The 17,546-nt window shown below is 44.0% G+C and overlaps 1 protein-coding gene across 4 annotated transcripts in view; it reads right to left on the bottom strand.

The window, feature by feature from the left end:
* The window catches only part of ISA3 (isoamylase 3), a 241,525-nt gene that overhangs the window by 11,210 nt on the left and 212,769 nt on the right, over nucleotides 1-17,546 (bottom strand). For all 4 annotated transcript variants that reach the window (XR_015541293.1, XR_015541294.1, XM_087376756.1 and 1 more), the window contains exon 22: nucleotides 14,954-15,015. Coding sequence is in view for 2 of the 4 variants with exons in the window: in XM_087376756.1 (XP_087232882.1) it covers nucleotides 14,954-15,015 (62 nt within the window). In the remaining 2 variants the exon portion in view is untranslated. The remainder of the gene's footprint in view (nucleotides 1-14,953; nucleotides 15,016-17,546) is intronic.

Raw genomic sequence — 17,546 nt, 5'->3', positions numbered from 1 at the left:
AAGATATGACAAATATACGTCATGATCAAGAGTTCCTATTTGCAAGAATTAAAAAAAAGATTGCTGCAAAGAGTCCCTGAAGAAAGAGTATAGGGGGAAAATGGGATCACCAAAGACTCTATGATTTCTATCTTTCCAAAGAGTCCATAGTGCCCAATATCGAACCCATACAAAAAACAAATCAAAACCCTGTCTGTGTAGGTGAATCCCAAATAACCAGAAAGATTTTCCAAAAGCAGCATTGGAAAATCTGGTGTGTAAATGCTGGCGCAACAATCCCAAAAAGTCACACACACACACACACACTTTTTTGTGTGGAATCTTTGAGTCATTATATTACAAAAAAAGATATCCCAGAAAGGGAGAGCTATAATACATCAAGAAAAAATCTCACTGTAGGACAAATATACATCATGATCAAAGACACGAGTTGCAAGCAATCAAAAAGCGATTGCTGCAAAGAGTGTCTGAAGAAAGAGAAATTGGAAAAAACAGGATCACCAAAGACCCTATGATTGCGATCCTTCCAGAGAGTCCAGAGTGCCTAGTACTGAACCCAAACAAAAAAGAAATCAAACTCCTGTCTTGGGTAGATGTACACCAAAAAGCCAGAAGGACTTGCCAAAAGCAATATGAGGAAACCGAGCTCTCAAAATCTGCCCAAGGAAGTCCAAAAAAGCACAAGAGGAAGGACAATGCCAAAAGAGATGAGGCACAGTCTCTCTCGGAGCCAAACATCTGCGACAAATAGAGGAAGCAATATGTCGTCGTACCAAGAACTGTCCATGAGGAAGAACACCCAACAAAACTCTCCACAAGAAAACTTGCTGACGGAGAGGAATCTTAGAATGCCAAATCTGTCTCAAACGTTTCCGCCACCATTTCATAGGACGATTAAGATGCCAAAGCTGATTTGCCTTTTGTGAGATAACTAAGGAGGAAGTAGAACTTTATAAAGAGAAGAGACAGTAATATGTGCAAACTGTAGACGATAGCATGACAAGCACACAAAAGAAAGTGTCGAGTCTTGAAGACGATCCTGTAGATGCAATGGAGGAACCGGCTAAAAAGGTTGGAGCATCAAAATAATCTTATGCCAAAGTGGACGATAATGCATTCCACACACACACACACACTTTTTTTTTTTTTGGTGGAATCTTTGAGTTATTATATTACAAAAAAAGCTATCCTAGAAAGGGAGAGCTATAATACATCAAAGGAAAATCTCATTGTAGGAGAAATATATATCATGATCAAAGACACGAGATTGCAAGCAATCAGAAAGTGATTGCTGCAAAGAGTGTCTGAAGAAAGAGAAATTGGAGGAAACAGGATCACCAAAGACCCTATGATTGCGATCCTTCCAGACAGTCCAGAGTGCCCAGTACCGAACCCAAACAAAAAAGAAATCAAACTCCTGTCTGGGTGGATGTACACCAAAAAGCCAGAAGAACTTACCAAAAGTAATATGAGGAAACCGAGCTCTCAAAATCTGCCCAAGGAAGTCCAAGAAAGCACAAGAGGAAGGACAATGCCAAGAGAGATGAGGCACAGTCTCTCTCGGAGCCAGACATCTGCCACAAATAGAGGAAGCAATATGTCGTCGTGCCAAGAGCTGTCCATGAGGAAAAACACCCAACAAAACTCTCCACAAGAAAACTGCTAACGGAGAGGAATCTTAGAATGTCAAATCTGTCTCAAACATTTCCGCCACCCTTTCATAGGACGATTAAGATGCCAAAGCTGATTTGCTTTTGCGAGATAAATGGTGGAGGAAGTAGAACTTTATAAAGAGAACCACACACACACACACTTTTTTTTTTTTTTTTTTGGTGAAATCTTTGATTGATTATATTATATGAGCAGCAACCTCAAAACAAGGTGCTACAATTACATCAACTGAAAATTTTAGTATATTCCAAAAAGACCTCATGATCTATGTACCGAGTCTGCAAGTAATCAAAGAAAGATTGCTGCAGGAACGCCTAAAAAAGCCAAACAGAGAGAAAGTAGGATCACCAAAGACTTTACAATTCCTATATGTCCATAAAGTCCATAGTGCCCAGTAGTGAACCCAAACAAAGAAAAGATGAAACCCTAGTCTAGATGGATGAAACCCAAATAGCCAGAAGAACTTCCCAAACAAAACAGATCGGAATCTCGCTCGCAGGTGCTGTCGAAGCAGATAAAAAAACTCATGAGAGCACGGACAATGCCAAAACAAGTGAGGCACAGTCTCCGAAGAAACAAAACATCTATGGCAAAGTGCAGGAGCAATGTGTCGATGAGCTAATAGCTGTCCAGATAGAAACACTCCCAAAAGAACTCGCCAAAAGAAAACCTATTGCCGAAGCGGTACTTTATAGGCCCAAAGTTGATGTATCTTTTCCTCCACCACTTGGCTCGGCAATGCATTCGCCAAACATAATCACCTCTCTCTCAAACCCAAGGTTGAGGCAAAAGGATATTATACAATGCAGGTACGGTACTCTAAGATAGTCTCAAAGGACGAGAAGAGGACCCTAGAGAAGTCAAAGTCCAATCTTACAGCCGGTCCTAGAGTTCCAAAGGAGGAATCGGAACAAAAGACGAAAGCATAGAAGTAATTTGTCGCCACAAAGGACGATCATGAGAGCCCAATCCATATGTAGTGGTTGCTAGAGAAAAGGGGAGCACAGTACTAGCATCATCTTTAACATTAGCAACCGAGGTGATGCCTTTAAACGAGACCCAGTAGGAACGTCGAGGTTCCTATAAAGCCAAGGGAGGCTAAAAGACTTTCGACCAGTGAATGCTTTCAGCTCTCAAAGAATTCCAAAGCAAAGTTGCCGTCCATTCCATTCCAGATGAGAAAGAACATGCTTCCAATCAAGAAGCAAGCAGGAGACAAAAGGGCAGCCACACAAAGTGCCATCAGTGCAGCCAAAAAAGAAATCCCATTGATCGAGTTGCCAATGACCAAACGCAGAAATATTGATATGAGTGACTAGAGTCCTAAACATAAGAGCCCAAGGCTGATCACCTTGCAGAAATTGCAGCAGCATTTTTCGTCTGTGGGCAAGAATATGCACATGAATATCCGTGATGTTCAATCCACCATGCATCTTGGGAGAACAAATGTGATGCATCGAAAGCAGCATGAGACTTTTTCTGCCATGTTTGGATCGCCAGAAGAGTTCCATAAAGACAGACATGAAAGATGTAAAATCTACCTTAGTGAACATGATCAATGGCAAGTAAAATTGAATATATGCCACAAGGATGGACTGCACTATTCGAAGACGAACGTGCAAAGGCTAGGTTGCCAGTTTCCAATACTCAAGATTTTTCTGAAGCTTAGCTAAAACCCAATCAATTTGTTGTTGGCGAGTGAGTTCCCACCCCAAAGGGTAACCGAGATGACGAACAAACCGAGTGGGTGGAATGATATCCCCGGGCCATAATAGACTATGCCAGTCTTTGGAATGCAAAGGGAGCAGCTTAGACTTCTGAAAATTAACATGAAGACCAGCTGCCAAACCATAAACAAAGAGGGCCTGCATCAAGGCACCAAGATCATGGGGCGTATTCTTCCGGGTAAAGAAAGAATCATCAGCATAAGCTTGAGCAACCATGCTGCGATTAGCATCCAATTCCAAGCCATGAAGTGATCCTGTAGCCACAAGATGATCAATATATTGCAGCATAGGATGAGTAGCAATGGCATACAGTAAAGCACTGAGAGGGCATCCCTGGCAGACCGAACAACGAAGAGTCCACTCATCAGAGATATCCCTAGAAATAATGCAAGCCGCATTGCTATCTCTGTAAAGCCAGTAAATAACCTGCTGCATTTTTTGTCCAAACCCCAAAGCTCGCATAGTTTGCGAGAAAATCCCATTGAACTGTGTCAAAGGCTTTTGCAATATCTACCTGCAAGAGTAGAACATCCTGCTGCGTGTATTTGGCATATTCAATCCCAATATAGGCATTGGCAATGTTATCTGTGATATGGCGACCTGGAACAAAGCCATATTGGGAGGGATGCAACCCATCATGCAAATAACCTTTAATCCGATCAACTACCATTTTAGCAATGATCTTGTAAATGATTGGCATGAGCGTGATTGGCCTCCAATCACCAAGTGAATCACATAACTGCTTCTTTGGAATCAGCTTGAGAAGACCCTTTTTCCATGACACAGGCATTTGCTGATTTTCCCATGCTGTATTTACCATTTGCAGCAAGGCGAATTTAAGAAGATCCCAGAATGCAAGAAAGAATTCAACAGTGAGACCATCCCATCCTGGAGATTTCCATTTGCCATAGGATCTCAGTGCATCAGACAATTCCCTTTCAATGAAGGGAGTTCAAGTTCCAAAGCCTGAGCATCAGACAGAATTGGATGAACATGCTTCAAAAGAAGCTGACGTGCAGACACGACCCGAGGAGAAAGAGTATCCACATGCCCAAAATGAGTGAAGAAGTGCTGCACACATAAATCATCAAGCTCTGAACGAGATGTTGACCAAGAACCATTAGGCATCCGGATCCGACAAATATTTGCAGCCTGTCTTTTGTAGTGTAAACTCTTAAAAAATTGCTTGGAAGAGCAGCCTTTATAAAAAAAAGCCCGTTGTCTCAATCGGGTTTCCCATTTAGCAAGCTTTCTGCGATCATTGGATTGAAGAGAGAATTGTGCCTGGCATAAGAGCATGCTTTCCTCTGAAGACAAAGGGCGAAGATAAGCAAGCTCAGTCAAACTCTGACAAGTAAATTTGGCATGTGCTACAGTCTCCCTTGTGGCTTGCATATAGGATTTGCCATAATCTCGAATAATTGCTTGCATCCGTGTAACAAAAGCTTGCCACAATGTGTATCTGACGAGAGAGAGGCTGAATAACATCAGATACCAAGGCTTTAAAGTCAGCATGCTCCAGATAACTATTATTAATTAGCAAAAGCCTTCAGCAAGGCAATCAGTCACTAAGAAATTCATAAGGAAAGCCTAAACCAAAGAGGAGCATGATCCGAATGTGTGAAAGCATGATCAACCCAAATTTGACAAATAAAGGCATCACAATGCTATGGCTCAACCTGATACCATTTGTCCAAGCGTGCCCGATAAGAAGATTGAGCATTATGCTGAAAGGTATAGCCCGAAAGCATGGGCTGTAATTCCTTCTAGAGATCAACCAGGCGCAAGTGAAGCAAAAATCAGACCATGCATGTGCTTCAGAAGCCAACATATGAGTGTGGCCTGAGGTGTTGTCACCCAATTGAGGGGCATTATTAAAGTCACCACAAATAAAGGCATGTTGTCGTCATGGATAGCTATGCATGGCAGCCCAGATCAAAGCTCTATAACGAGAAGATTGGGGGGCATAAACCGATGCAAATTCAAAAATTTTCCCTTGAACAAGGCATTGAACAATAATCCATCTACCATGGCAATCATTGAGAGCCACAACAGGTTGAAGGTCGTGCTTTACCAAAAAAGCCACACCAGAAAAGAAGTGCTCTCCAGCATAGAAGATATCATAACCAGCAAAATGGCCTATCTGACCAGCATACATATGATAATTATGCTCTTGCAAAGAAACTATATCAGGCTGAAATTGCTTGATATACATCCAGACCAGTTTCCATTTGTGACTATCACACATTCCCTGTACATTGAGAGTAACACACTTCAGATGATCAAGCATATTCACAATTATGGGACAGGTATGTACAATAACTAACGGGCCGTCTACGTCTGCATTTCCACCTCAATGTCCGAACCTCTGCCCTGGGATGAAGCATCAACCTGAGGAGAGGAAAAAAGTGCAGCAACTTCTTCTTCAGGAAACAAGGTCCGATTTGCAGTCACAGCAGCCCAGGTCAAGCCAACACCAGAGTTTTCAGCAGGTGTTTTCCCATGAGAGGATGTACCACTCCAAGTCCGAGAAGGCAAAGGTCGCCTGGGGGAGATCACTTTGCGAGGAGTTTGCCATCCATTAGTCAAAAATTTTTCCCCCTTCCCTTGAGGTGGAGAGGACAAAGGCACAAGAAAAGAAGCATTACCATTTGAGACAATCGGGGCTTTGCCTTTGTCTTGAACAGAGAAAAACTGTTTGACCCCTTTGTTTTTTACTACAGAAGAGGCATTTGCATTCTTATTCAAAGGTTGAACCATTTCAGCTTGCACTAGCATCCGTGGAGCTCGGGAAGAGCATTGTGAAGCCATGTGCCCAAATGGCTTGCATTCAAAGCAAGCACCTACAAATAGCTCCCACTTGAGCTTGTAAAAGGCACTCCCCATGGGAACATTATTCACAGTAACCGAATATGAAGCTAGAGTGGGATTATCTGTATCCCACAAAATGCAGAAGCAATTCGAATTTCCATTGGGTTGCGGTGGACATACCACCTTACCGAGGGAAGCTGCAATTTTAGGTAGAAGACAAGACAAGCATTGAGGAAAATCCACAACTTCTACCCAAACAGGGCAACGATGCCGAATCAATGCCTTATAATCCCGAGTGGGAGACAGGGGTAGGACATGGACCATCTACTGGCCATAGAAGAGAGGAGAGTGCTCTAGCAAAACCTGACGGTGCTTCTCATCAGCCATGATGATGCCCCTCGCTGCATAATGAACTTTTTTAACATAAGAACCACCCAGGGTTCGAGTCAACCAATTCCCAACATCTGCTTCTATCCTAGGAAGAAAATTATAATGGCATGCTTTGCATACTCCTTAACTGGATCAAAGATATCATCCACTTCCACCATAATGCCAGTGGTGGGAAGTGGATCTTTCCAACCTTTGCGGATGTCTTCAAACCCTTCATGCATAACCTCATAAAGAAGCTGAGCCTCACTAGAGTCATGAAGGGAATCATCTGAATCCATCACCTGTTTTTGTTTCTTGTTGGAAACCGACTTGTCTTTGTGAAAGGTTTTCTCATAGGAATAATCCGCCATTCGAGTCAAGGAAAAGGCTCAAAGCTTTACAAGGAGGAAAGCACAACATGTACAACAACATTAGAATCTGTACGGACAACAGTACGGACGAATCTGTACGAAAATATGATAGTACAGATTTTCAAATAGTACCGATTTTTTATTGTACGGACGAAACTGTACGGAATTTCTGACTGTACGGACGAAATTGTACGGATTTTTCCTGACTGAATGGACAAAATCGTACGAATACGGGGAAACAAATTGACAGACAAAACTGTACGAAAAAATTCGTACAGATTTTTAACAGTACGGGGGAAAAATTTTTGAATTTTCTAACAGACAAAACTATACGGATTTTTACTGGCTGTACGGACAAAATCGTACGGATTTTTGACAGTACGAAAAAAAAATTCTGAATTTTTTGACAGAGCGTATAGACACAAAGCGAGCGACAAACGGAACCTCGAGGGCGTCAAACTGAGGGAGAAACAAGCAGTTGCAGCGTGGGAGCACGAGGGCTAGCACGGGATCTCTCTCTTACACCACACACACACACTTTTTTTTTTTTGTGAGAAGAATATTTTATTGCGGTGAAATAATTACATTCATAGGTACTCCAAAAGCGGAGTAACTACTACTCAACCAAAAATCTTTGTATAAGCCATATATACATCATGGTCAATCAAATGAGTTTGAAAGCAATCATAAAACGATTGCCGCAAAGATCGTTTGAAAAAAACAAAAGATGGAAAAGTAGGATCACCAAAGACTCTATGATTTCTGTCCATCCATAGAGTCCAAAGTGCCCAGTAGTGCACCCAAACAAAATATAAATCAAAACCCTATCTAGCTGGATGAAGACCAAATAACCAGAAGAACCTGCCAAAAGTAACAATAGGAAATCTCGCTCGAAGCCCCTGACATTGAGAGCGAGGAAATCACAAGTATGTGGACAGTGCCAAAAAATGTGAGGCACAGATTCAGCAGAATGTAGACATCGGTGGCAAACAGCCGAGGCAATATGTCTATGCGCAAGTAACTGCCCAGATGGAAAAATGGCAAGTAGGACTCGCAGAGGAAAACATGTTGCCGAAGAGGGACTTTATAATGCCAAAGGAGACGCAGCCGCTTTCTCCACCACTTTGATGGGCGATCTATATGCTCTGTCAGAAACCCAAGACGGAGGTAACAACACTTTATACAGAGAAAGCACTGTGATATGTGACAGCTTCAAAGGACGGGCTGAAGAGGAGGAAGAATGGAGAGTCCAATCCTCAAGCCTATCCTGAAGTTCCAAACGAGGTACCGGCAAGAAAGGTTGAAGCATTTCTGAAATTTTATGCCACAAAGGACGATAATGAGCTCCCAAACCATACTTGCTAGCAGCCGCAGAAAAAGATAAAAGAGTGCCATCATCCTGAAGTACATCCGCCACAGAAGCAATATCTTTGAAAGATATAAAATAAGAACGCCTGGGTTCTTGTATAGCCAAAGGAGGGTGGAATACTTTGGACCAATAAATATTCTCAGCCCTCAAGTAATTTCCCAACAAAGAATCCCTGCCATTCCATTCCAAGTGGGATAAAATATGCTTCCAATCAAGAAGCAAATGAGAGACAAAAGGGCAGCCTCTGATCTTGCCTTGAATAGAGCCAAGTAGAAAATCCCACTATGTAGGCTGCCAATGCCCAAAAGCAGAATCAATATGCAACAGAAGAGAGCAGATCATGAAAGCCCAAGGCTGATCCCCTTCCATAAATTGCAACATCATTTTCCCCTTGTGAGCAAGTATATGCACTTGAATATTGAGTATGTTCAAACCCCCGTGCATCTTTGGAGAACAGAGACGATGCATAGAGAAAGAAAGAAAGAAATTTTATTAGTGTCTTCGGAAGACCGATGGGTCTATGAGACTGAAAGAAAACCTGATACAAATCACAGTAAGGGTGGAGCTACTGAAACGAGCATCATCACCCGTGCTGAATCCTAAGTCTGATCATACATAATCAAATACATCTAGATGTAACAATGAAAAGAAAAGGATTGGAGCGGAGCGGAATCCTCCGTATGTCATGTCGCCCTGGCTGGTACATAGCCAGTGATGGGACGCTGGTGCCTGTCAAGGGGTGCCATGCGTCTCAGTCTCCTGGACGAGGCTCAACGCAATATCAGAGCCACCGTGACTTCCGTGGGACGTATCCTGGGTCTAAACAATGATGGGAGATGCCTCAGAGTGATCTATGTGTCCCCTCGATGTCTCGTGTGTCGTGTTACGATCGTCGGGTCAGGGTCTCTGTCACATTTGCGGCTAGAGACTGGACGATCAATGTCACTCGATGGGAAGAACTCTGTGATCCTGCTCTTAGAGGTGTCTGATGATGTAGCCAAGCCCCGTCGCCTAAGTAAGTACTCTCTGCTCTAGGTAGGCGAGGAATCTGGAAAGGAGCCCGGAGCTATCTCTGAAGAGGCAGTGGTAGTGACCTCGGATCTTATAGTACACTGGGCACCTGAAAATAAAATGCTCCTCCGACTCAACATCCTGACAGTCGCACAATATGCATAAGCGATGCTCCCTAGGAATCCCCTCTGCTCTGCCACTCTCTATGTGGAGGCGGTGTGATGATACCTGAAACTGTCCGATGGAAATCCGTAGTGAGTGAGGCATATGAAGCTCAGTGTACCCCGGTGGTGTGATGAATCCCTCCTCCGAAATACTAAGACAGTAATCTTTGTAGAAACTCAGCTTCACTGGAAGCTCCCTCGGCTCCAACCAGATCCTAAAGATGTGTAGCTGCAAGAGATCCTCTCGAATGACCTGGTTGGTGTATGGCCCGATCGGGATGGTGGGTGGGAGTACCGGAGGGCCATCTAAACTATACTGAAAAGGAGGTATCCTATCAATGTGGAACCCTAGTCTCACAAACCATCTGTGAGTCCGTGCATACTAGCAACGCTCGTCTCCCTCTGCTGCTAACCTCATGGAGGAATCGAGAGCCAACCATGGCAACCTCTTGTCTCCCTGATGTGCAGTCCCCATATGATCTAACCCAGTGTAGATATGTGATGGTCTAAAAGGCTACATCTAACTGGAGTGGAGAAGCACCAAACTCGACCTGAATGATGTGATGTGGTACATACGGTTTCCCCCGGATCATCCGTGAGAGCATGAGGATCTGCAGGCGCTCCACCCGTGTTCACTCTATCTGTGACATGTCAGGCCCCCAACAAGGACTGCCATACAAACCGACTGGTCGGACCAAGGAGTCGAAGAGAAGAGCCTTGGTCCGAGGGTCCTGGCAGTGGGAGTGGAAGCATTGTCTCTCTAGCCGAGCCAGTGAGGCATATCCCCTGCTCAGTCTGGCCTGCATCGCTGGTCTCATCGTGAAGATCGGGCCGGAGAAGATGACCCCCAAGTAAGTGTATGAGGATACGATCTCAATTGGTGACCTACCGAAAGTAAAAGTAAACTGCTTCCGTTGCATGTTTGCTCGAGAGGTGTTAAAGATCATGACCTTGGTCTTGCCAAGGTTGACCTCCAAATCATGGGATAAACAAAAAGCCTGAAGTGCGTCCAGGTGTCGCTGGAGCCCCTCGGGGGTGGACGACAAGAGTGTCACGTCATTTGCATAAAGAAGAATCCTGATGATGATCCCGGCAAGTGAGCAACCGGTCCCTCCGAACGCCCCCATGAAAGTCTCAAGCTGATCGATGCAGAGGCCAAACAGGGTCGGTGATAAGGGACAACCCTGTTTGACCCCTATGGTACTCAAGATCTCATCTGTCCAACCTCTGCCCATCCGAACTCGGCCTAAGACTCTCTCATACAGTGCCATGATTGCCCATATGATCTCCTCATCAAATCCCAGTGTCTGTAGGCGTGTGATGAGATGAGCTCGATGTACTCTGTCAAAGGCTTTGCGAAAATCCACAAAGCAGCAACATACCCTGTCCTTCCGTGATCTGGCCTCCTCAATGACACTCCTGAGTGTGAGTATGTGATCCATAGTCCCATGGTCTCGTCTGAAACCGGCTTGACTCTTTACTCTGAGCCCTCTCATCTCTGCGAACAGGTTGACCGACGCATCCAATACAACTGCATAGATCTTGGACATCACATGTCCAATCATGATAGTCCTCTAGTTACTCAGGTCCATGGGATCCCCTACCTTGTGGATGGGGGTGATGGTGTTGAGTGTCCAAGTGCAGGGGAAGCCAAGGCAAACAGCGTCATTGAATAGCTTTGCTAGGATCGGGGCTAACGTGTCGATCCCATATGCGATAAACTCAGTGTGCATAGCCCCTCGTGATCCTTAGCTCGGCCATTGTGCAGTTTTAATGTCACGTCCTTGACTCCCCCTCTGGTGAACAACGTGCAAGTGATGGGGCGAGGTGTGTGTATGAGATCTGGAGTGGGCTAGTGTGGGACATCATAAAGATGGTGTGCATATGTGTGCCAGACTCTCGTGTCGGTGAGGGGTGATGGAGACCTACGCTCAAGGAATCTCCGCAAAAAATCCTTAGAGTTGTTGCTGTACAAGATGTGCAACAGCTCCTCCTCATTTCGACGAAGAAATGCTTGCTTCTTCCTACGTACGAGACGTCGGTACTTACGTACCATGTCTGGTGTGTTCGGGAGGTGACATTTGGTTTCAAGTCGGAGCTATCGGCGATAAGCCTTGCACTCCGCATCGTACCAATTGTTGCAGGGTACAGAGCCAAGAGGTGGTGGTCTAGTGGACCGTGTGGTGTGGGGAAAGATTTGGAGGGAAACCTCGTGGAGCGTGTGACTAATCAGGGCAGCACAGTCCTCTATGAGTGGTATGTGATCGATGTAGGTTAGGAGTCTGTTTAGGCGTCCAAAGTAGGCCGGTGATAGGACAAAACTTGTATCAAGTTTTTGAGCACTGTTATAGCTGTGGGTAGGCACATAGTTGTACACATCTAGGGTAGGTGTGGGCTTTTGGCATTTGTGGATTTTTCTTTCACAAGCATGATGGACTAATGTATAGTTTTTTGAGACAATAAAGTATGTTTTGCAGGGACTTCATGGGAAATGATGAAATGCAATGTGGTTGTACCAGACTTCCAGAGCAAGGGTGTCCAGTGTGTGGTCAAGTGAAATGTTTTTGGTGTCATGAAAATCAAGTCATGAAGGGTTTTTTAATTTTATTTTCCTGAGCCAATGTGCACATGCATGTTACAGGAATTTGATATGTTCTGGTGTCCATGTCAGGGGCTTTTCATGTGTGTGTACGGGGCTACATGCAAGTCTTAATGTGCATGCTAATGTGTGTGGGAATTGTGTGACCAAAGGTCCAAAATGTGCATTTAATGTGCCTTGGGGGATATTTGCATTTTTTAAAATGGAAGAGTGGTAAATTCTACATGATGAGGTGGCTGGACTGATTGGGAAGGCATCCTGCTCATGCAAAGGTGGCTACGTAGCAAGGAATGTAGAGCTTCTAGATTGCGATCGATCACGTGTAGAGAAATCTAGAATTTCTGAAGTAAAGAGGAAGCGACGCACGTAACTAGGAGTCTGGTAGATGAAAGTGAAAGGCGAAGCGCCCATCAAGTGAAGGCCTACATACGTGATGGGAGGGGGATTTTCCGACTGCATGTTTGGCACAAAGGGACTCCAGGTTTGGAAAGGATAAGCTCTTGGTGCTCCAGGGTTACAGCTACGTGGTGAATTCAGATCGAATGGGAGAGAAGGGCTATTGCGGACGCTGCTGGTTATCTTCACGTAAGGGAGTTTGTGAGCTTGTGTGCGCTGAGAAGACCTTGGCGCTGAAGATCTCTAGAGATAGCGAGCTGTTTGTAGTTGGCTGAGCATGGCTACCACACAGGCAGGACGGTCGTCATTTGCACGTGAGCTGATGCACAGAAGATCATCTAAAGGACTGTTGGTGAAGCTACGATGCAGCATGGAGTAATCTTAGCATCAGAGACTCCATGAATTCCGTATGCAAGAGATAGAGGGATGAAGAAATTGCAGGCTAAGGGCAATGGAACGTGACCTTCATCGATGATGGTTGTCCTAAAGGAGCTGGGTACTCTTCGTGGAAGAACGTGAGATTGATGCTTGCTGCAGATGTTCGTCAATCACTAATCTTCTACCCTGTGAGGGAAGAGAAGCTATCCTAAAGGAATTGGAAGCCTCTTTGACATGGTTGTGATCTTATGCTGATTTGATCGTGGGAGATTCCTCGGTATTGATAGAGAAGGAGAGGAGGTGGCGCTGTTGCAGCTTTGTGGGAGTTACGAGCTGTTGTTCTTGATGGAAGCTTAGGAGTGTGGGCTGTGGGTTCATAGTATTCTGAGGCTGACTGTTCTCTGAGTTTTGGAGGGAAGTTCAGTTCTAAGTTTATCTGTTTCGGGCTGTGTAGTCTTTTGGCTCTCTTTGAGTCTGTGTGATCCATGTTCAGTCAGTTTTTGTGTTGGTGCCTACCAAGATACTAATATTATGAAACATTCATTTACATGTCCACCACAGGGCATTGTCCTACTTATACAACAATAATATGACTCAGGGAATGCCAAAATTACTGCAACCAGCAAATGAAGTGTGTGAGGGGTGTGCACGTGGCAAATTGCATCGCTTGCCATTCAGTAAACAAGGCAAGAATTGGGTCAAGACAACCAGAGTGTTGCAGATAGTGCACAGTGATGTATGTGACCCCATGACTATTCCCACTTTTTGAGGTGCAAGGTACTTTGTGACCTTTATAGATGACTTCTCCAGGTTCACATGGCTTTTCCTCATGAAGGGAAAATCTGAGGTGTTCTATTGGTTTCAGGAGTTCAAAGCTATGACTAAGAACCAAACCAATACTAGAATTGGAACACTCAACTCGGATAGAGGGCGAGAGTACATGTCACATGCATTTCAAGGATTTTTGAAGCAGCATGGGATTAAACATCACTTGACATGCCCTTACACACCACAGCAGAATCCACTCCCTGAGAGGAAGAATCGTACTCTCATGGAAATGACGAGATGCATGCTGAAATTTAAGAGAGTCTCAGAGGCTTTTTGGGGAGAAGCAGTTGTGACAGCCACTTATATTCAGAACAGATGCCCTACCAAAGCTTTGGTTAATGTGACTCCATTTGAGGCTTTGTATGGCTTTAAGCCAAAGGTTAGTCATTTCAGAGCTTTTGGCTCAGTCTCATGGCTCAGTAAGAAGCAAGAGCGAGTCTCTCTTTCCTCCAGTGAAGCAGCGTACAAAGCTGCAAATTCAGCCACTACAGAGTTAATGTGGTTAAGGAAGCTTTTGCACGACTTGCATCATGCACAGGATGGCGAAGCAAACTCTATCTTCTGTGACAGCCAGAGTTGCATTACCATAGCCAACAATCCTGTGTTTCATGCTCGCATGAAACACATTGAAAATCATTATCATTATGTACGGGATTGTATTTCAGATGGCTTCATTGATCTCATCTATTATCCATCTGAGGACAATGTGGCAGATATCTTCACCAAAGCCCTGTCAACAGATCTTACGACATCAACATGGCTTGGGGATTAGAGACATTATCACAATGTCAAGGGGGGTTGTGACGTGATTCACAATGACATTGTTTTCATGTACTCCCATAGGTTGCATATCCATCTGGATGAATTTGTGCAACCATGGTACTTTAGGTATTGCTAGATACACCTGAGATGTTTCCAGGGTACTTTCAGCCATATCTTTGAGGGGGGATTTGTAAGAGATTACAAAGATATGGTGTTGTAGGCATAAAGTCAACCCTATGGTTGACCAGTAGTACTTGGGTACTATATATACCAAGTACTTGTATTGTTTCATTTGAACATTTCTATTGGAGCATTCTTGTGTGTGCAATCTTGCTCACTTGTGTTCACAACCTGTCTCCACTTTGTTTCTACACTCTTTCCATTGTATGCAGTCACAAGACGAGGCACAATTTATTACAATATCACAGAAATAGAAAATATACATGTAACACGATAATCTGTGTTTTTGAATTGACCACAACATGATTGGTACTTACGTGAAAGCCAGAAACCGGCTGTCAGGATTTTCCCAATTATCTTCATGCCATGTCACATCTCGCTGCATCCAAAAGGTCAATATAGTGAAGGTTTTCTGAACTCTTTTTGCAGAATATTCAGGCTATAAAAGGTAGAAGTAGAGATTTAATGAACTTTTTGCTTCAAAAAGGAGCATTGCTCAAGACATGCCTCCAATAATATGCTCTCCATATTTATGTAACTACACTACAAATACTACAATTCAGCGAACTTATGATTTAAACCAGTAACGTTCATAATAAGCTTGGGGCACCACATATGTTATGTGGACCCAATCTCCATCCTATGATGAATAACATACGCCCTAGGGGTTCCATCAATTTGAATCAGCTTAAACACATTGCTACTATTCTCCCCTCTTCTCCCCCTTCCCAGGTCTGCCTCCCACACCCAAAGATAATTTCCTAAGCAGAAGACAAAAAGAATAGCAATGAACCTGCACAAAAGAGAGAAAGAGATAGCAATCAGCCCGTCCAAAAAGCCAGCATGCAATCAACCCGTGCAAAAAATCAGCATAAGACAACCAAGAATACCCCATGGCTTAGTTGCACAACTCTTGATGCAAAGAGCCATAGTAGCCTAACTCTATATCCCACACCCTTATGAAGAAACAAAAGCGGATCTACAAAGGTCATTTGTCATTCCTGAAGAGGCTGGGAATCACCATGCCACCCCTACCACACCATAGCGTATGATTCAGTGGGCCACCTCTACTGGGGCCCTGCAATGTGCCTTCCAGAGTTTAAGAAAGTGTCATCCGAAGTGTGCCATGGTGTTGGGCTGCCAATGCCCTCCCATGTTATAAGGCGTGGGAGTTGCAACCATTCCATGTGAGTGGAACATTTTTCAATTCATTAGGCTGGCCATCGACTGTCCATTTTGCAAAGCATATCCCTCCCTGTCAGCATTGAAGCTGTCATTCAGTCAAATAGATGATCCAGAAACGGATTAGCAGCCTTGGATAGTAGCCCAACTTTGTTGTGCACAATGGCCGTCACATCCTGATGCCATTAGTTCCTCATCTCATGCCCGCTATGTACGAAATAACCTCTCATCCCGGAGTAATAATGGTTATTTCTTTAAATGTGAATATGGTTTTGATGTATTATGAGTGATAAGAACTAGGGAATTACTCCAACAAATACTAAGGCCATATGGGAAAGCCATAGAACTGCATAGATAGGTGTAAGACCAGAACAAAAACCATTCAGACTCAAAATGAATCGTTTCAGAGCATGATCTTCCAGCTTCCACATGGATGATATCTAAAAACTTGCCTCAAGCAAATTGGATACAACTAGAAGCGTCTTAAATTCAATACAACTAGAAGCGTCATTAACTTCTCTCTCTCTCTCACTCTGCAAGCACACTAGGGCCCAAGACAAATTGTCAGGCTGGACACCTCTGAAGGTTTTTATCACTTGATGAAAACCTGAATACAGAGTTCAGCACATGGGCTGCGTTACAAAACGTGAGAAATTCCAATTTACAAAGGAGGCACAAGGCTCTCCACTCCTGGCAAGTGCCAATTGTCTAAATTCTAGCCTAATTCTTAGTTACATGCCTCAAAGGGAAACTCTGGAGCCTTCGTACCACTTAGTCATGCGAGCACCTCATGGTCGCTAGCTAAGCTCCATAACACTTAGATGTACATAGCCATGGCACCCATTAACGCTGGTGCTTTGCAACTCCCCTGGCAATGCATCGGAGAAGCAATCTTTAAAATTTTCAAGAAGCTGAAACTTTTCTCTATTAGCATTATTCAAATCAGCATGTACTTTTAAATCTCTTTTTCTAATGAAAACCGTGTACGCTGAAACTGCAGACTTTATTGCCTTTCCAACAAAAACATCACCTACAATGGTGAGCCCCTCTATTCCTAGCAATGACATGTTGTGCTTTACCCATATGTACAAACTCAAGCACTCTTTCAGAAAGGGATGACTTCACTGCCTTATGATGAAACTAAGGAATTCCCAAAAATACATCATGATGTTTAAGTGGGGAAATGAAGCAATCCTCATGATCTGCATAACTCTGTACATGGACTTGGAGCTTCCCAATCAAGGGAGTAACAAGCACAGGGTCTCCATGCAACATCTGATCGGCATCTAGAGCCCTGCCCAACTCTTCAGTCTTTATTCCCAGCCTGAGGGCTAAGCCTTCTGAAAATAAATTGTATGTAGTCCCTAGATCAAACAATATGGGTGATTTTTTTGTCTCTTATCTTGCCCGTGTGAGCAGTAGCTCTCTTCCTCTGGATTTGACACTCTTCCCAAAACATTAGGAATTCCTCCTACCATCGGCCTTGGCTGTCCTTGTGGCTTTCTTTGCTCCTTCAAACCTGAAGGTTTCTTAGGGCACTAGGCCCCTCCTTTCTGCACCTTAAACACATTCTCTCTTTGCGAAATATACCTATTTGCTCAGGGGAAAATTGAGGTTTGCCTTTATAGGCTTTTTGCACTTGGTTGCCCCTCGGCTTTTGTAGCTGAAATCCCCTCTTTTGAGCCTTGGGAAATGCCTTTTTCTCCGACTGGGGAGTGGCTGACTTTT

The sequence above is a fragment of the Dipteris shenzhenensis genome, chromosome 7, assembly GCF_047967505.1.
Source record: "Dipteris shenzhenensis isolate YYH24624 ecotype China chromosome 7, Dip_SZ_1.0, whole genome shotgun sequence".
NCBI lineage: Eukaryota > Viridiplantae > Streptophyta > Polypodiopsida > Gleicheniales > Dipteridaceae > Dipteris > Dipteris shenzhenensis.
Note: the sequence above shows the minus strand (reverse complement) of the source record. Positions and strands in the feature narration are given on the sequence as shown.